The sequence below is a fragment of the Aythya fuligula genome, chromosome 22, assembly GCF_009819795.1.
Source record: "Aythya fuligula isolate bAytFul2 chromosome 22, bAytFul2.pri, whole genome shotgun sequence".
Lineage (NCBI taxonomy): Eukaryota > Metazoa > Chordata > Aves > Anseriformes > Anatidae > Aythya > Aythya fuligula.
Genome location: NC_045580.1, coordinates 3,795,649 through 3,814,426, shown reverse-complemented (window position 1 = coordinate 3,814,426; position 18,778 = coordinate 3,795,649). Strand labels below are relative to the sequence as shown.

Below are 18,778 nucleotides of genomic sequence, written 5' to 3'. Positions count from 1 at the left end.
GATCTCGGGTCCCCTTGGGGTTGGCTCCTGGCTCCCGGGCACGCGGCCGTGGACCGGACATTCCTGTGCCTCAGCTTCCCCGGGGAGGATGCTGAGGGTGCAGGAGGCCTGACTCAGCCGTGCCGGCCCCAGGGCTTCGCCCAGGCAGCAGGGAAGAAGCTCAGCGTTATTACGGGCAGGGAGGGGCCCAGGAAGCGATGGGAGGAACCGGGGATTTCTCACACCTCCTCGGCTCCCCGGGCTCATGGCACGCTCCGCTCTCCTCCAGCCCTGGGGTCCGCTGTGATGTGACACGGGGACGGCACAGCACGGGTGCTCCCAGCTGACACGGCGGCCCTACGTGGTAAGATCTCCCCTCCCGTGATGCCAACGGGGTCCCTGCTGTGCCCAGGGCAGGTTCCCCTTCCCAAATCCCACATCCCTCCACCGGCTCCCCACATCCCCAGGCCACGCTGTGCCCCGCGGGGACCTGTCCCGCTGCCAGAAGGCACCCGTTGGAGCCGCAGGGCTCCAGCACCCTCACCCCAATACCCATGGGGACGGGGACCCTTTGCCAGGCCCCACATCCCACAGCAAACCCCCTCGGTGCGCACCAGCCCCTGCCTGGCCGAGCAGCTCCGGGGTCCTCCCGGTGCTGGAGGGGGCGGGCGGCTGCGGCGGGGTGGGGGAGAGCCGGGTGTTTGGTGGCTCCTTTGCCTGCGAGCGCATTATTCAGCCCTCGGCCTCGGCTCCCAAACAGGTCTGTGCGCTCCGGCTTGCTCTTGCTTGTAAATAGTTTCCTCCGTGCTGCTCCCCGGCCACGGCAGCAGCAGCTCGGGGCCAGGCAAGGAGGATCCTGCGGTGGCCACGGCTCTGGTCCCCGTCCCCGAGCCCGGCTGCACCCCACTTTTTGAGGGCTGGGCTCTGTTTCCATCCCCGGCACCTCTTGCACTGCTTTGGAGCGGGGCCAGCGCCCGCCCTGGCAGGGCTGGGAAAAGCCTCGGAGCCGGGGTCATCTCCTGGGTGACCGGGGACTCTCGGAGCCGTGAGCTGCTGGCCGCACAGGGAAGGGACACCAGGCACCCAGGGGAGCGAGCACGGCCCCAGGACAGGTATGGGACCAGCCCTCAGCCCGTGAGCAAGTTTTTTTCTGGCTTCAATCCCCTGCTTAAGCTGGTGCAGGTGGCTGGCCGCCCTGTCCCGGCTCCGGGGCTGGCTCCCCTTTTTCTCCAGGTGCCTCCGTCCTTGTGTTCCCTGGCTGTCCCCACGGCCCCCAGCGCCCCTGGGTGGCTTGTGGCTGCTGCAAGGTCTTCAGCAGCTCCCTGACACCAGGCAGCCCCTGGGGGGCAGGCACGGAGAGCCAGGACCCGTGTGCTGACAGCCGTGGGGCAGCGTGGCCAAGGCTAGGGCAGAGGTGACGCTGCTGTCCCCACGGGTGCCCATCGCCTCCGTCCGTGCCCAGCAGAGCCCCAGGGCTCCCTCCTGTGGTGCCAGGTGCCCACAGGCACCCGGGTGGCACTGCCAGCAGTGCCCTGATGCCCCAAGCTCTCCAGGAGGGCTGGCAGGAGCCGTGCCCACCCCGCGATGACGTCCCCTGGGTCCCCGCTGTTCCCCGCTCGCCCCTCTCAGGCTCTCTCCGCTGGGTGCCGGCGGCGGGCACCCCATGCGCGCGGGCTGCGGCCCCTCGAAGCTGAACCCGGGCTCTTCTCCTGCAGCCGATGCCTCCAGCCCAGCCCGCTGAGCCCCAGCCTGCAGCATGTCCCAGCTCTCCTCCACGCTGAAGCGCTACGTCGACTCGTCGCGCTATGCCGAGGCCACCTACGGCAGGGTGCCCGGCGGCTACAGCTCCTACACCTCCTACGGCTCCACCCTGACCACGGCCTACGCCGACAGCGACAAAATCGGCTTCAAAGCCAGCTACCTGCCCTCCCCCCGCTACCACCACTCGGGGCTGTCCCCCACCAGCGCCTACGACAGCGGCCGCCTGCCCCTCTACCCCGACTCCGGCATCCGCCTGAGCCCCGCTTACCTCCGCACCCAGTCCCGGCCTCCCGGCGTGGGGCTGAGCGGGGGCTCGTGCTACACCTTCACGGGGACCCCCGGCAGCCCCTCGGGCTACCTGCCCAGCTCGGCGCCCCTCAGCCGTCGCAAATCCATCAGCCACTCGGACCTGGTGCAGGAGTTTTCGGGGCTGCGCGCCTCGGAGAGCGCCTACGCCTCCAGCCCCGGGGCGCGGGGCCGCCAGGAGCTCGGCGCCCTGCAGGGTCTGTACCAGGCCGCCGCACGCTCCGACTACGTCCGTGACTACCTGGAGAGCTGCGAGAGAAAGAGCAGCCACTGCAGCTTCCCCTGCAGCCCCCCCGGACCCTCCCAAGCTGCCCTGTCCTCAGCCGGCACCCGCGGCGCCAGCCAGCCCTGCGAGAGGAGCGATGGCTACGGCAGCACCTCTGCCCCTGAACCCCTGGTAGGTGGTGCGCCGTGGAGGGGGGGGACAGGACGGGGCTGGTGGGGTCCCGTGTGCTGTGTGGGTTCGTGCTGAGCTTGGGGGGCTGAAGGAAACGGTGCGCTCCCTTTTGGGGTCTCCATCGGTGGGGTCGGTGGGGTCTCCGTGCCGCCACGTGTGCGCCGTGCCGGTGCCGTGTCCCCAAGCAGCTGGAGGTGCCCAGCTCTGCCTGCTCCCCGTCCCCAGAGGCTCCGAGGGCCACCGTTGGCAGCATCGTGATGGCTGCTCCATCACACGTGCTGGTGGCACTCGGGGTCCCAGCCCCAAATCGGCGCTGCTCCATCCCCAGAGCCTCGTCCCGGGCTGGGAGCAGGCACCACGCACGCAGCCCTGCTCAGGAGCGCACGGCAGCAGCCCGGTAATTTTCCACTTGGCTTCCCTTCCACGGAGCCATCGGGCTGTGCCCGCGCTGTCTCCCGTTCCCTTTCCACCCCACGCTGAAGGTCGGTGCCCCCCCGAGCAGGGTCTGACCCGCCCGCTGCTTCCCAGCAGCTCCGTCCCACCGAGCAGGGAGGGTGAGGGCTGGGGGTCCCCTTCTGCTCCCCACCAGCAGGATGGGGGGGCTCTGCCCCTTCCCACCCAAGCCCCCACGTACCCACGGGGCTGGGAAAAGGGCTGTGGAGCATCCTCAAGGCCTCGCCCCTGCCATGGGACGGAGAAGTTGAGGGGCGAGCAGGGCTGCCACGAGCAGCCAGGAGCACTGGAGGGGCTGGGGGGGCACAGCGAGGTGTGGGGCAGGGAGGAGAGGCCAGCAGGAGCTGCGGCTGGTGCTGCGCAGCCTCGTGGCCGTGCTCTCCCTTATCTTAACCCCCCTCTGCTGCTGCAGCCCCCTGCCAGACCCCCCCTGTGCCCACCCTGCCCCTGCTACCCAAGGGGTGCCAAAGGCGGCCGGCACAGGGTGCTGGGGATGTCTGGGGCAGGCTCAGAGGCCGGATCGGTGACGCTGGTTTAGGTTTCCCCGGTGCTTTAATGCTCACCCCTGCAATTTTCCATTCCTGGGCATTTTTCCCCCCGTTCCCAAGCTGGGAAGCAAACGTACCGGTCGTAAAACGGGCTGCAGGTGCCCGCGGGCATGCACGGTGCCGGAAACGAGGCCGCGTCGCAGCCCCGGCACTGCCATCAGTTCTGCCCCATTACCCGGCCCCGGGGGCAGCACCAGCAGCCCCCGATCCTTCCAGACCCAGGGCATGGCAGGGGCTGGCCCCGTGCCTGCTCCCGGCCACCTCCTGCCTTGGCACTGCGGGAAGCCAAGCGGAGGAGCCCGCAGCTGGGACAAGAGGGTGCCCTCGTGCCTCAGTTTCCCATCCTGCAGGGCACAGGGAGCTGCACGGGGCTGGGAAGGGTGGGACCGGAGCTGTGCCACCCCATTAACCGCCCTGCGTGGACACGGGGTCGGGAGGCCAGAGCCACCCACGGGAACGCCGGCAGCTCTCCGCAGCCCCATCCCAGGTTGCTGACGGTGCTGGCTCGTGGCCAGCCCTGGTCCTGCCTTCACGGTGCCAGCCAGACCCGTGGCAACCTCTGCCCGTGGCAGAAGGTCACCGCTGGAGAGGGGACAGCAGGGGACAGCTCGCTGGCTCCTTCGCTCCGTGGCTGCAGCTTGCCCCAGGAGCCCACACGGTGCTCCAGCTGGAGGGCACCGCGCTCCCAGGTCCTCTTGAAGTCACCAGGGCACGATTTTCGGCACAGGACGTGGCCAAACAGCACCCCTCTTGCTGTGGGGCCAGCTCAGCCGGCACATCCCATCCCCGGGGAGCTCTGCGCCAGCACCCACACAGCGCCCGGGGCCCGATCCTGCCCCCAAATCACGCGCTGGGCTGCAGGGCAGGAGCAGAGCCTGGCTCGTGCAGCACCCTGGGGTGCTGTGCCACGTCTCCAGGGCCTGGGAAGCGCCCTACAAGTTGTGGGGCCCCCACAGCACCAGCGTGAGCCCCGTGGGGTGCGCACGCTGCGTCCCTGCGTGTGCACGGCGCGCACACCACGGGGGGGGGGTACACAAATCTATCCCCGCAAGCGAGGATTACGGCGAGCATCCTGTTGTGATGCAAAAAGCCCCGGCCCTGCAGATGAATAACGCTGCAAGATGCCTCCTCAGATATTTCTGCTGGTGCCAAAAATAGTCTCCTTCCCTCCTCCCCCCCCCCCCCCCACCTCCCCTCTCTCTCCCTTCCCCTGCTTCCAGCCCCTCCGCCGGCTGTGCCGAACGCGCGCCCGCGGCGCTCGGAGCACCGCTGGCTGCGGGGGTGGCCCCGGGGAAAAGCAGCCCCCGCTCGGTGCCTCCGTCCCGGTGAGGCTGGGGGGCTCCCTGCAGCCCCGTAGCAGCCCGGCCGCGCTCCCTGCCCGTGGAAATTTCCCCCCACACCCTCCCCAGGACACCCGGGCGCACGCAGCGGGTGCTGGGCCGGCTGCGGTCAGCGGGGTGAAGCGGAGGCAGGCGCAGGACGAGGACGCAGGAGAGCTGGGCTCCCTGCCAGCCTCCGCACCTGCCCTTGCTGCAGGGGCATGGCTGGAGCCCTGCCCGCGCCGTGCCTCAGTTTCCCCCCGCTCCGATCCCAGCGGGGGGGTCTCCGCCCCACGGGGGGTTGCTTTTGGTGAGGGGAAGCAGTGAAACACCTCCCAGCCCGGCCCTAAAGCAGCCCCCCAAAGCGGGGGGCTAAGCACTGCCTGCTGTTCCCAAAGCAGCACCGCGGGGAGCCTAAAACTGTCCCTACAACCCCAAATCCTACTCGGACAGCCCCGCAGCCCCGCTCCGGGCACGGGCACCCCGGGGCTGCTCCCCATCAGCTGGGGGGCACAGGAGGGGGCTCTGCTGCGTGGCACCGACCCCATGCAGCCCCACAGCAGTGGCAGGATGGATCCCGGGAGCCGTAGGGCAGGGGGCAGGGGGCTGCTCCCCGCGTCCTCCCCGGTGGTCTGGGCACGGCGAGCGCGTGGCCGGCGGGCACGGCCGCCCCTCGCGGGCCCCCTTGGCTCTCCGGCTCGCTGTACCACGCGGTGCGGCGGGGGCTGGCCGTCACGGAGCCCTGCTGCTGCTGCCGCTGCCGCTGCCGCCTCTCCACCCATTTGATGTCAGAGCTCTGCTCAGGTGCCGTCAGCCCCGAGAGCCGGCACCGGCTCCGGCACCGCAACCGCGCGGCCACGGCGCTGCTCCGGCAAGGCCGCCCGCCTGACCCCCTGCCCCCGACCTTGGCCGGCCCCAGGAGAGGGGGTCCCCGGGGTCCCCCCCGGCAGCAGCAGCCCCTCGCCGTCTCCCAGCAGCCGGGAGGGGAGCCATGAGGGACTCGTACACGGTGACGCTGCCCGAGGAGCCCCCCGCGCTCCCCGACCTTCACAAGGAGCTGCGCCCCCGCGCCTCCATGCCGGGGTCCCTGCTGGTCTCCACCTTCGTCGGGCTCGTCCTCAACAAGACCAAGGTACGAGCTCGGAGCCTGGGGGGCACGGGAGGGGGCGACCCCTGCGCTCCCCGTGGAGCTCGGGTCCACCCCCGGCTGCCCCTCGGGGTGCCCCTCGCTGCAGGACGGGGGGCGCGGGGCTGGCACCCATGGGTGCCACCGGGCGCTGGCGGCACCGGGGGGGGACCCGGCAGCTCCCGGCGCTGCCCCGAGCAGGGGGCAGGAGGGGAGGTGACAGCACGTGCCCGGGGTCCCTGTGCCAGCCCTGCCCCTGCGGTGACCTTGGCCAAGTGGCGTGCCCCGCGCTGGCCGGTGCAAGGAGGCTGCTGGTGGCCACAGCGGTGCCGTGGCGGTGTCACCGGGGCGAGCCTGGCTGTCCCCAGAGCCACGCAGCCCACGGTGGGTCCACGGAGACATCAGGGGGCGGGGAGGGGGCAGGATCGGGGCATTTATGTAAGCCCAGCTGCCCCGGCCGTCCCGCTGCCCCGCTGGGTGCTTGGCACGTGGATGGAGGGCGAGTGCCCGGTCGCTGTGCCCTGTCCCCATCCCCTGTCCCCTGTCCCCCCCCTCCCGCAGTGCAGCCTCGGGGAGTCCCCAGCCGCCGCCGCGTGAGCCAGCTCTCCTCCGCCGCCTCCGAGCAGCGCCGTGTCCTAGATAACACCCCGGCCGGGCGAGGGGGATTAGCTGGAGTTGAGTCACCCAGGGGAGGGGAAAAAAAATGAAAAAAACAACAAAAAAATAACAAGCAGGAGGTGGAATCGGAGCCGGGGGTGGGCTGGGGCTGCTCCGTGCCCTGTGGGGCCAAGCAGCGGGCATGGGGGCTGCGCCCACCCCAGCACCCCGATCCCTTCTGGGGAAGCCACCAGGAGCTGCTGCCACCTTGCCCGCCGCCCTGCCCATCCCACAGCGGGGACAGGAGGTGCCCAGGCACCTCCGCGGGGATTTAGGGTGCAGGACACGGGGTCAGCACCCCGCCGGGGCACGGGGCTGCCCCGCAGAGCCGCGTGTGCCCGCGGAAGGCACCTGGGTGCCCGCTGGCCCTGCGGTGGGTGATGCCCGCACCGCACCGCGGCGAAGGCGCACGTGTAACTGTATCTGGGTTATTTTGGGCTGCTGTCAGGGCTGGGTGCTCAGCACCTCCCACACACGCACCAGCTGCTGCTATTTCAGAGCTGCGGGGCCCCCTCCTCTCCTCCTCCTTCCCCCTCCTCGCTCCCGGGAGCAGGGAGGACCCGCGGCAACCTGCAGGAGCCGGGGGGGGGGGGCACCAGGAGCAGGGCTGCCCCGGCACCCACCCGGGGGGTGCGCCCTGCAGCGCCCTGCTGGGATTTAATCCCATAAAAGAGCCGTGCCCAAATCTGTGGGGTGCTGGTATGGGGTGTCCCGGGGGGGTGAGACACCATGGGGCACCCTGGGGCACCCTGGGGCACCGTGGGGCAATGCCACCCCCAGCTTCCCGGGGCACAAAGGAGGCAGGGGGTGGCCAGCCTGGCTCGTAGCCCAGGGCACGGGGTAGCCAGGGGGACTTTGAGCCCTGGAGGCATCCCGGGACAGGGAGCTGAGCACCAGGACGGGTCCTCGGCCACCGTCCTGCGCGCAGCCTGCGCCAGGAGCGGCCGCGGTGCTGGCCCCGCTCCGTGCCCACCTGGGGGGCTGCCCCACGCTGGGGCTGGTGGCCCCGTGGGCTGGTGGCCCCCACGGTTGGCTCGTCCCAGCCCTGCTCCCTCTCTCCACAGAGCTCCAAGGCGGTGCAGGGGCTGACCGGCCTGCGCAACCTGGGCAACACGGTGAGTGCTTGCGGGGCTCCCTGCTGGCACCGCGGCCTTCTGCGGGCACAGCTGGGGGGTGTGGGGCACCCCGGCCCTCCCCTCGCCCCCCCAGACCCATATTCCCCCTCCAGGAGCTCCCCACCCTGCTCCCGGTGGTGCTGGAGGACAGAGGGGTCCCCGCTCTCCGTCCTGCCTCGTCCCCATCCTCTGCCCACCCTCCCCGGGTGTCCCCCCCACATCGCCGCCCGCCTCCCTCCTGCCTCCCGTTGCCATGGTTTATTTTTTTTTATTTTATTTTATTTTAATTTTTTATTTTTTTTCCTCCCCCAGTGCTTCATGAACTCCATCCTGCAGTGCCTGAGCAACACCAGGGAGCTGCGGGATTACTGCCTGCAGAACCTCTACCTGCGGGACCTCAACAACAACAGCCGCATGCGCACCGCGCTCATGGCAGGTAACGGCACCCCCCCCCCCCCCCCAAAAAAACACCCCGAGGCTTTGAGGGGGGGGCTACAAAAGGGACGGGGACAGCCAGGGGACACCCGTCCCCGTCCCCCTGAGCCACGTCTCCGCCCGCAGAATTCGCCAAGCTGATCCAGCTGCTCTGGACCTCGTCCCCCAACGAGAGCGTCAGCCCCTCCGAGTTCAAGACGCAGATCCAGCGATACTCCCCCCGCTTCGTCGGCTACAAGTAGGGGCCGTTTGGCTCGGGGGGGGGACGGGGACATGGGGAGAGGGTACCGAGCCCCCCCAGTCAGCCCCTCACCTCCTCTGCCCCCTGGTCTCGCAGCCAGCAGGACGCCCAGGAGTTCCTGAGGTTCCTCCTCGACGGGCTGCACGGGGAGGTGAACCGCGTGCTGGTGCGGCCGCGGGCCAGCGCCGACACCCTGGACCACCTCCCGTGAGTTGGGGACGGGGCAGGGGGGTGGCCACGGGGCTGCCCCAAAGAGGGGGTGGGCAGCGGCACCCAGCACCATTCTGCCTCTCCGCCTCGCAGCGACGACGAGAAGAGCCGCCAGATGTGGAGGAGGTACCAGGAGAGGGAGGACAGCAGGGTCAGCGGTGAGCGGGGCGCTGGGGAGAGGTGGGAGGGGATGGGGGGGGGACGAGGGGTCTCATCCTTCTTCATCCCGTCCTGCTTTATCCCATCCCATCCCTCTTCACCCCATCCTTCATCCTGTCCTTCTCCATCCCATCCTTCTTCATCCCACCCCTCTCCATCCCATCCTTTATCCCACCCCTCTCCATCCCACCCTTCTCCATCCCTCCCCTTTTCATCCCATCTCTCATCCCATCCCTCTCCATCCCATCTTCCTTCATCCCATCCTTCCTCATCCCATCCTTCACCCCACCCCTCTCCACCCCATCTTTCTCCATCCCACCCCTCTCCACCCCACCCTTCATCCTATCGCCCCCAGACCTCTTCGTCGGCCAGCTGAAGAGTTCCCTGACCTGCAGCGAGTGCGGCTACTGCTCCACAGCCTTCGACCCCTTCTGGGACCTCTCCCTGCCCATCCCCAAGGTGAGGGGTCCCCGCTGCCCCCCCAAAAAACCCCCTCGCCCTGCATTCCCTGCCCCTGAGCTCTCCCTGCTCCCGCAGAAAGGCTACGGCGAGGTGACGCTCATGGACTGCCTGCGGCTCTTCACCAAAGAGGACGTCCTGGATGGGGACGAGAAACCGGTACGGGGCGTGGGGTTGGGGGCACGGGGGGGGGGATTTTGGGGAGCAGGCTGAGCCCTCACCCCGCTGTCTGTGCCGTTTGCTGCCCCCAGACCTGCTGCCGCTGCAAGGCCAGGACGAGGTGCACGAAGAAATTCAGCATCCAGAAGTTCCCCAAGATCCTGGTGCTCCGTATCCTTTGCGCCGCGGGTGCTGCTGGAGGGAGCTGGGGTTTTTTTTGTGTGTTTTTTTTTTTGGGGGGGGTCCCCGCTTCCTTAACGTGCTCCCCCCCAGACCTGAAGCGCTTCTCGGAGGCGCGGATCCGAGCCAGCAAGCTCACCACCTTCGTCAACTTCCAGCTGAAGGACCTGGACCTGCGGGAATTCGCCGCGCAGAGCTGCAGTGAGTGCCGGGGCCGTGCCCGCTGGGGGGGTCCTGGGAGGGGGCAGAGGTTTGGGGTGGGGGCTGCAGACCCCTTTAGGGGGTTTATCCCGCTGAGCACCGCCCTGGCCGCCCGCAGACCACGCCGTTTACAACCTCTACGCCGTCTCCAACCACTCGGGCACCACCATGGGGGGCCACTACACCGCCTACTGCAAGAGCCCCGTCTCCGGAGAGTGGCACAGCTTCAACGACTCCCGGTGAGGCCCTGGAGGCCGGGGGACGACGAGGGGGGAGGGAGCGCTCTGTGGGACCCCCCCGCCTCTCACCGCACCCCTCCTGTCCCCGCAGTGTCACCCCGATGTCCTCCAGCCACGTGCGCAGCAGCGATGCCTACCTGCTCTTCTACGAGCTGGCCAGCCCGGCCTCCCGCATGTAGCCTCCCCGGGCACCCCCCCACGGAGCTGGACACCCCCCCCTGGAGCTGGACACCCCCCCGGAGCTGGACACCCCCCCCCGGAGCTGGAAACCCCCCCAGGATTTCGGCTTTTTGCCCCCCAAACCCCCCTTTGGGTGCAGCTTGGCGGCACGGAGGGGCCGCAGCAGGAGGCAGCCGGGCGCAAACCCCCCCAGCTGCGGGCTGAGGGCAGGACCCAGGCAGCTCCAGCGCCCCCCCCGATGGTTGGTTTTTACCTTGGGGTAGATTTTTTTTCTCTTTTTTTTCATTTTTTTGTTTTTTTTTTTGCTGTGTAATAAAAAACACCGAGAGAGGGACTCGGCGGGCGTGGGGCCGCGGGGAGCACCCGGAGCTGGGGGGACCCGCGGTGCCCCCCGGGCACCTCTCGCCCATCCCCGAGGATCCCTCAGCTGCCCCAAACCTCCTGGCCAAGGACTTGCAGCCCTCCGGACACCTTCACAAGCCCAGATCCCGACCGATGGACCCGAGGGAGGAATTTCTCCGGACTTCTTTTCGCAGCCGGGGGTGCTGCGGGCGGGTGTCCACCTGCCTCCTCATACGCCGGTGCCTTAAACCATCCGGGGGGTGGCACGGGGGTGCCCGTCCCCATAAGGAGGGGGGGACAGCGGCTCCCTGGGACTGTCTGCAACCGGGGAGCTCCCCCCGAAACCAGGAGCCCCCCTTGGGGATGCTCGTGTCCCCCCCCTCTGGCCCCGCTGCTCCGTCCTCCGGCTAGCGATTGCCAGTGGCCTTTTTTAGCCTTTTTTTTCTCTAATTTATTCTCCTCCCCATCCCGCCCTGCCCGAGGTCCCCGGGCTGGGGCAGCGCTGCTGCTCGGCAGGTGGCTCGTTTACTGTGTAAGCAAGATGGGCAGGATGTGTCTCGTACCAGGGAGACTTCGTGCAGGAATAAATGGGTAGCTGGAAGCGTCGTGTGCCTGGCCGGAGAGGGACGGGGGCTGTGGGGGCAGCAGGGAAACCGAGGCAGGAGGAGGAGAACCCACGAGCTGCCACCCCACAGGGATAAAACGGGAGGTGGTGGCCACGGCAGGGCCCCCTCCTGCATCCAAGGGAGCTTTTCTTCCTCCTCTGGTCCTCCAGCTGCCGCGCTCTGCCCCAAAAAAACCCTAAACAAAGCCCTCTTTCTGCCTGGCTCAGGCACGGGGCCGGCATGGGGCATTAAGTGGGGACGCAGGCAGTGGGGCTCGGACACCCTGCACGGGGAGATGTGGGGCCGGGAGGGACGTGCTCAGCCCCAGCTCCCCATCGCAGCCCCTTTGGGGACACCTGGAGGCACCGGGAAAACCGAGCGGCCCCTTTGGGAACCCCAAAAGAGGCTCCCCGAGCTGTGGGGTGGGCTCGCAGCTCTGGAGGGAGCACACGTTCCCCTTTAAGGTGCTGGGATCTCCGTGCCAGGGCCTGACCTCGGCATCCTCAGCTGAGCTGGATTAACGGGGCAGGGGGAAGGGGCCGGCGGAGGGGACGGGGCTGGGGCCGCCCGGGGCTCTCCGCGCAAACTTTTGGGGTCTCCACAAGTTTTGGGGTCTCCGCGGGGCGCAGCTCGTGCCGGCGGCCATGGGGACGGGCGGGGAGGTGCGGGGGGCACCAGGGGTGGCCGTGGCACAGCGGGGAGGATTTTAAGCGTGCTGGGAAGCGCCTGGTGCCATGAAGGATTTCACCGAGATCACGCTTTGCCCCGAGGCTCTGGAGCACAGCAAGGTAGGGCCGGGTTTGGGGAGCTGCCCCACGGGTCCCCCACAGTCTCTGCGGGTCCCCACACTGCTGTCCCTCTCGTGTCCCTTGTCTTTTCGCCCAGACCGAGTTCTGCAACCCCGTCTTCGAGGGCGAGGAGCCCCCGGGAACGTCCCCAGACAAGGATGGGGTCAGCCCCGCGTCCCCCCAGGATGGCCTCGGTACCCGCCTGGGGTTTGTACACACACCCACAGGGAGCTCCCCGCCGGGCTGTGGGGCTGCCCGGGGGTCCCGGGGGGCACAAAAGGGTCTCGGGGGGGAAAAAGGATCCTAAAAGGGACAAAAGGCTGGGCTCAGCCAGCTGGGGAGGGGGTGGCGGGGTGGGGGCACGGTGGCACCGTGCTCTGCCCGCTGTCCTCGCCCTCCCGCAGGCCGGCAGCTGTGGGGTCAGGAGGGTGGAAGGTACCGGGCCGACTGTAGGTTCACCTGGCTCTGCGTGGCCCTGATGAGCGCCGTCCTCCTCTTCCTCATCGCCCTCCTGCTGGCCATCGTCGTCCACCGTGAGTGCGGGGCTGGGGGCGCCGCGACGTGGCCGTGGGGATGGGGACACGGAGCTGGCTCCTGGGGGGGGACTCGGGGCACGGCGAGGGCACCCGTCCTGCTCCAAACCTCCCCAAAAAGGGGGATCCCTGCGTGCAGGAGCGGGGAGGGACCCGACACGTGGGGCCGGGTGGGCTTCCCGAGCCTCCTCCCCACACCGCAGCCTCTCCTCGCCCCGCGCACAGAGCTGACGTCCCCGCGGCCCCCCAGCTCCCCCGCCGCCGCCCTGCCCGCCCGTGGCACCACCACCAGCCCCTCAACACCCACCCCGACACCTCCCCCGGCCCCAAAACCCACCTCCACCCCAACCTGGAGCCAGCCTCCCGCAGCCAGCACGCCGCCAGCCCCGGGTAAGTCCCACACACCCCGGCACGGCGTCACCCTGAGGTGTCGGCTCACCGGGTGCCCCCTGTCCCCCTTGCAGCCTGCGGTGGCACCCTGCGGGGTCCCGAGGGCTCCTTCAGCTCCCCCAACCACCCCGGCCCCTACCCGCCCCACGCGCTCTGCGTCTGGCGCATCGAGGTGGCCCCCGGGCTCGCCATCCAGCTGCGGATGGAGGCGTTCAGCGTGGAGGGCACGGCGTCCTGCCTCTTCGACCGCCTGGAGCTCCACGAGGAGCACGGGGACGGCGCCGCGGAGCCAGCCCTGGCTCGGGGAGGCACCGCCAGGTAGGATCCGGGAAGGATTCGGCACCCCTCCACCCCCGTCCCCCAACAACAACTTTTGGGGTGGGGGAGAAAGGGGACGCTGCGGGATGGTCCCCCCAGGTTCTGCGGCAACGTGGTGCCCCCCACCTTCAACACCAACTCCAACCTCCTGCGCGTCACCTTCGTCTCCGACGGCAGCGTGGGCGCCCCGGGCTTCAGCGCCCGCTACCGTGCCGTGGCCCCCGATGAGAGTGAGCACCCCCCGCGGGTTGGAGCACCCCCAAAATCTCCCCAGAAACGGAGGATTTGGGGCAGGGGGCGCGCAGAGCACGGCCACCAGCCCTGGTACCCCGCAGAGAGCTGCGCCTGGGACGAGCATTTGTGTGACCGGGGGCTCTGCATCCGCCTGGGCTTCGTCTGCGACGGCTTCCACGACTGCGAGGACCGCAGCGACGAGGCCAACTGCAGCCTGAAGCACAAAGGTGGGCCCGGGAAGGGGGGACGGGGGGGAGAAACGGGGCGTAAGGGAAGGGGCTGGGGGTACAGCCCCATGGTGTGTGTGTCCCCAGAGTGCGGGGGCCCGCTGACGGCCCTGGAGGGGCATTTCTCCACCCCCGGCCATCCCCAGCCCTACCCGCACCAGCAGGTGAGCCGAGGGGTGCTAGGAGGAGGAGGAGGAGGGCGGGCGGGGAGGAAGGCTTCCTCCCATCTGAGGGGTCGGCGGGTGCCCCTGCCCGGCTTGACGGTGTCCCCCCGCCCCGGTAGCTGTGCCTGTGGCAGATCTCGGTGCCCCTGGGCCACGTGGTGGACCTGCGCTTCCACAACTTCAGCCTGGAGCCGCACGACGACTGCAGCTTCGACTTCGTGGAGGTCCACGACAGCGCCGGCACCGGGGCCGCCAGCCTGATGGGCAGGTACCCCCCTCCCCTACCCTCCCCTCCCCAAATCCAGCTCCCGCGGCTCAGCCGGGGAAACCGAGGGCTGGCGAGGACGTGCTGCTCAAGGACAGGCTTTTGGGGCATCCCGTATGGCCCCGTTGCCCGTCTGACCCCATCCTTTGCCCCCGTGGCCCCGCAGGTTCTGCGGCCACCAGCTGCCACCCGCCCTCACCTCCTCGCGCCACGTCATGACCGTGCTGTTCGTGGCGGATGAAGGAGTGGCAGACGACGGCTTCTTCGCCACCTACCAAGCCCGCAACGCCACGGAGAGTAGGTGGCGGGGCTGTGCAGCCCGTCCCCGGCGGGGTTCGAGGCCGAGGCTGAGCAAAACCGTCCCCTTGTGTCCCCCCCCCCCGTCCTCCCGCCCCGCAGAGACCTGCAGCCCCGCTGAGTTCTCCTGCGGCAACGGCGAGTGCCGGGCGCTGGAGTCGGTGTGTGACGGCTGGCACGACTGCCCCGACGGCACCGACGAGCTCAACTGCACCGGGGTCTCCTACCCGGCCTTCGGTGAGCCCCATCTGGAGGGATTTCACCCCTTTTCCCCCTAAACCCACCCCCAGGGGATCCCCTGGAAAGCGGTGCCCCCTCTGTGCCGGTGCCAGAAGCGCAGCACCTCTCCCCGTGGCAGGCTCCGTCTGCGAGCCCGTGGAGGTGGAGATGTGCTTGGGGCTGGGCTACAACACCACCTCCTTCCCCAACATCTGGCTGGCCATCCCGGACCAGGAGGGGGCCGCCGAGGTGCTGCAGGACTACCAGGTGAGCCGGGGGGGGCTGGGGGCGGCTCGGCCACCCCGTGCCACGCTCGGCCACCCCGTGCCAAGCTCACCCAGCGCCGTCCCGCAGACGCTGATGGAGCTGGCCTGCTACCAGCACCTCCGGCTCCTCATCTGCAGCCTCTTCGTGCCCAAATGCACCCCGGACGGAGGCGTCCTGCAGCCCTGCCGTGCCGTCTGCCTGGCGGCCGAGCTGCGCTGCCAGCAGTCCCTGGGGCTCCTCGGCATCCTCTGGCCCATCAACTGCAACATCCTGCCCGACTCCAGCGACCCCGTGGAGTGCTTCCAGCCCTGAGCCCCCCAGCGCGAGCCCTCCTGCCCCAAACCTTCCTCTCCCCTTCTTCCAACTCCTGTCGTGTCCTGCCCCGGGGCCAGGGCATCATCTTGGGGCTCAGCGCCCCCGTGCCGTGGGATTTCCCCCAGGACTGAGTCCCTGGAGAGGGGCTGCCCCTGCCCAGCCTCGCTACGGGGGAAGATTTAGGGTGGGGGAGCCGTGCCCGGGGGTTGGAGCTGCCCCCATGGGGGTCTCAGCATCTCCAGGCTCTGCCCAGCCTCTCCGACAGCTGCTAGCCCGGCAGGGGAAGGGTTAACGCCCCCCAAATTGAGGGTCCCCATGTCCCCAAAACCCCGGAGCCGGGGTTTTCCCTTTTTTTTCCCTTTCTCCCCTTTTCCTCCCTCCATCTGCCCCCAGCAGGGTGATTTTCGCCCCGCTCCTCCTCTCCCTTCCCCCTGCTCAACCACGCTTCCCACACCGTGGGGATTATTTTTCTTTTTTTTTTTTTTTTTTCTCTTTTTTTTCCTTTTTTTTTTCCCCTTGTCTTGTAGCTTTTGGCTCCCGGGGCCCGTGGCGATTTCCTTTGGAGTTTGGGAGGAGAGAGACGTGGGGAGGAGAGAGGGGGGGAGAGGCTGCCTCTCCGAGGGCCTTCGTCAGAGCGAGGAGCTGGGGAAGAGCCCGCAGCCCGGCCCCGCCGCAGCGCAGGAGCGGTGAGTGGGGACCCTATTGGGGTCCCGGCTGCGGCAGCGGGGTGGAGGAAAAGCCCCTTTCCTCCTCCTTTTTCCTCCCCGTTCACCATGGGGAAGAGAAGCAAGGCCACGGGGAGAGAGGGGCCAACGCTGCGCCGGTAGCCGAGAGGGCTGGGGGCAGCGGGGTGGTCCCGGCCCTCAGGGTGGTCCCGGCTGTAGGGTGGTCCCGAAACGGCCCCATAAAACTTGGGATGCTGCAGCCCCAGCCGGCTGTGCCGCGGGGAGCCAGCCGGGAGCCGAGCGGAGCCGCGGGGATGCTGCCAAGGGCAGGGCCGCGCCGCAGCCCCGAGCTCCTCGAGTTCCCCAACCTCTTGGAGTTCCCCAAGCTGCTGCCCCACCACGCATGGCCCGAGCCCTCATCTTCCTCCTACAGCACCCCAAAAGCCTGCTCAGAGCTGCCACAGCCCCTCCGAGCCCCTACACGCAGCCGGCACCTCCTGCGGGTGCCCCCTCGGGGTCCCCTCCCCGTGCCAAAAGATTTGGGGCGCCCCCCCAAAGATTTTTGGCTCGGGGGTGGGCAACGGGGATGCTGCGGCAGGTGCAGCTGGTCCCGAGCACTTGCCAAAAAGGCAAAAAAAGGGGAAAAAAATAAAAAAAAAAGGGGGGGGGCAGCTGCAGGGTGGTGGTTGGCTGCCCGTTTCGAGCCCTGCGCGCCCGGGTGTGCGGAGCTGTTATGTTTCTCTGCCCCCCTGCAGCCCCCCCACGGCAGACGAGATGAAGCTGCTCCTCCTCTTCCTCCTCCTCCTCCTCCTCCTCCTCCTCCTCGTGGGCAGCTCGGTGCAGCTGGAAGACAACAAGATCCCCAGGCTGTGCTCGGGGCAGCCGGGCATCCCGGGCACCCCGGGGCTGCACGGGGGCCAGGGGCTGCCGGGCAGAGACGGCCGAGACGGCCGGGACGGGGCCGTGGGGCTGCCGGGGGAGAAGGGCGAGATGGGCCCACCTGGTAAGGAAGGAGAAATCCCATAAAGGGGAGCCCGCTCTACTTTGCCAAACGGGGAGAAAATCCCCCAAAAAGAGCCCTTTTCCTGCCACCCACCCCCTCCGGTCCTGCTCCCCACCGCTGGCACTGCCCCGTTTCCCCCATCCCCATCCCTCCCTTCCACCTCCCTCTTTGGGAACCCCAAATGTGGGTGCCCCGTCCATCCCCTGGCTCCTTGGGGGGGGTTCTCCCACCCTCAGGGGGTCTCCCCAGCGAGCCCACACCCCACTCCCACCACCCCATACCCACCCAACCCCAAAGCGCTTGGGGCGGGGGGGGAATTTAGGGGATCTGTCCCAGCACCTGAGGCAACACCATCCCCATCCCTTTCCCCCCAGGAGCTCCAGGGCCCCGCGGGGAGCCGGGCAGCCCCGGCGTGGACGGCGTGCACGGCGAGAAGGGGGCGCAGGGCGAGTGCGCCGTGCCCCCCCGCTCGGCCTTCAGCGCCAAGCGCTCTGAGGCTCGCAGCCCCCCGCCGGCCGAGCAGCCCATCCGCTTCGACGTGGTGCTGGCCAACGAGCAGGGCCACTACGACCCGGCCACGGGCAAGTTCACCTGCGAGGTGCCCGGCCTCTACTACTTCGCCGTCCACGCCACCGTCTACCGCGCCAGCCTGCAGTTCGACCTGATGAAGAACGGGCAGTCGGTCGCCTCCTTCTTCCAGTACTACGGGGGCTGGCCCAAGCCCACCTCGCTCTCCGGGGGCGCCCTGGTCCGCCTGGAGCCCGAGGACGAGGTGTGGGTGCAGGTGGGAGTCGGGGACTACAGCGGCTTCTACGCCAGCGTCAAGACGGACAGCACCTTCACCGGCTTCCTCGTCTACTCCTACTGGCACAGCTCCGCCGTCTTCGCCTGAGCCCGGGGACGGGGACGGGGACACGGGGGGTGCGCGCCCCTTCCCCTGCTCGGGCACGGCGCGGGGAGGTGGCAGGGGTTGGTTGGAGAGGAGGTGGGGGGCTCGGCGTCCTCCCCCTGCTCCGCTGTGGTGCCTGGAAGGGGGCAGGATGCGGCCCCTGGTTGCACAGCGCGGGATTTCAGCGTTTTTAGCTCCCTCCCCAGCTCCAGGGCGGGATGAAGGAGCTGTAAAAATCAAATATCGGCGTGCCCTGAGCTTCCTGCCATCGCCCCCCCCGGCACGCGGCACCCCCGGGGTTGGGCTCAGCTCCCTGCGTGCGGGGCGAGCCTGGGCTGCCTGGCCGCTGGCACGGCGAGGGGCCCCCTGCCCGTGACCCCAAACCCCTGCCCGTGACCCCAAACCCCTGCCCGTGACCCCAGACCCCTGCCCGTGACCCCAAACCCCTGCCCGTGACCCTAAACCCCCGCCCGTGACCCCCATCCCCTGCCCGTGACCCCTCTCCCCTGCCCTTCTCCAGCCCCCGCAATAAAAGGGTCCTCCCCCCTACCTGTGCCTGCTGCATCCCTGCCTCTGGGGCTGGCTGGGGGGGGCTCGGGACCCCCTCCCGGGGGGCTGCAGCCCCTGCTAGGGTGGGCAGGGGGGGCGCAGAGCCGGCGGGGAGCCGCTAGGTGGAGGCAGCGGCGCCGCTTTGCGCCCTGCGCTCCCTCCGTGCGCCCTTGCCCTGGTTTTGGGGAGGGGCCGGGAGGGCATTTTTTGGGGGGAGGGCGTTTCCCAAGCAGCCCCCCCCCCGGTCCCGGCTACCCGTAGGTCGGGGGAGAAGCCCACCCTGCCCCCGGTGCCTCGGGGGGCTCGTTGTGGACCCCCCCATAGGTCGGGATGGAGTGGGAGCGCGGTGACCCGGCGCCGGGAGGGGACCCTATTTTTAGCCGGGGGAGCAAAGGGCTTCCTCATTCCGGCCCCAAATTGGTCCCGCGGGGATTTGGGGCGAGCCAGGGAGGGGGCTTCTGGATAGGGGGGGCGACTCCTTCAGCCAGCGGGACGAGCAAACCCACGGCCCTACAGAGCTGGGGTTTGGGGTCGGGGGCACCTCGCTCCGCGTCCCACCTGGGGGTCGCACCCCCGGGGTGTCC

At 69.1% G+C, this 18,778-nt stretch overlaps 3 protein-coding genes across 4 annotated transcripts; all 3 read left to right on the top strand.

Annotated features, from left to right (window-relative positions):
• Positions 1–1,735: 1,735 nt before the first annotated feature.
• USP2 (ubiquitin specific peptidase 2) lies at positions 1,736–10,173 on the top strand. Of its 2 annotated transcripts, none has more exons than XM_032201916.1 (12): positions 1,736–2,443; positions 7,611–7,661; positions 7,974–8,097; positions 8,223–8,334; positions 8,434–8,544; positions 8,641–8,705; positions 9,062–9,165; positions 9,244–9,324; positions 9,417–9,495; positions 9,598–9,705; positions 9,824–9,944; positions 10,036–10,173. In XM_032201916.1, the coding sequence occupies exons 1-12, from the start codon at positions 1,736–1,738 to the stop codon at positions 10,121–10,123; spliced, it is 1,752 nt and encodes a 583-aa protein (XP_032057807.1). In that variant the 3' UTR covers positions 10,124–10,173. The 2 variants fall into 2 exon arrangements, with proteins under 2 accessions (XP_032057807.1, XP_032057808.1); XM_032201917.1 differs by lacking the exon at positions 1,736–2,443 and adding an exon at positions 5,755–5,895.
• Positions 10,174–11,805: 1,632 nt separating this feature from the next.
• On the top strand, positions 11,806–15,085 carry MFRP (membrane frizzled-related protein). The gene is made up of 13 exons (XM_032202027.1): positions 11,806–11,859; positions 11,957–12,053; positions 12,264–12,392; positions 12,618–12,782; positions 12,857–13,100; positions 13,200–13,330; positions 13,436–13,561; positions 13,649–13,725; positions 13,845–13,993; positions 14,157–14,287; positions 14,390–14,524; positions 14,646–14,773; positions 14,861–15,085. The coding sequence occupies exons 1-13, from the start codon at positions 11,806–11,808 to the stop codon at positions 15,083–15,085; spliced, it is 1,791 nt and encodes a 596-aa protein (XP_032057918.1).
• Positions 15,086–16,527: 1,442 nt separating this feature from the next.
• C1QTNF5 (C1q and TNF related 5) lies at positions 16,528–18,052 on the top strand. Its single transcript, XM_032201734.1, has 2 exons — positions 16,528–16,756; positions 17,131–18,052. The coding sequence occupies exons 1-2, from the start codon at positions 16,528–16,530 to the stop codon at positions 17,646–17,648; spliced, it is 747 nt and encodes a 248-aa protein (XP_032057625.1). The 3' UTR covers positions 17,649–18,052.
• The last annotated feature ends 726 nt before the right edge of the window (positions 18,053–18,778 follow it).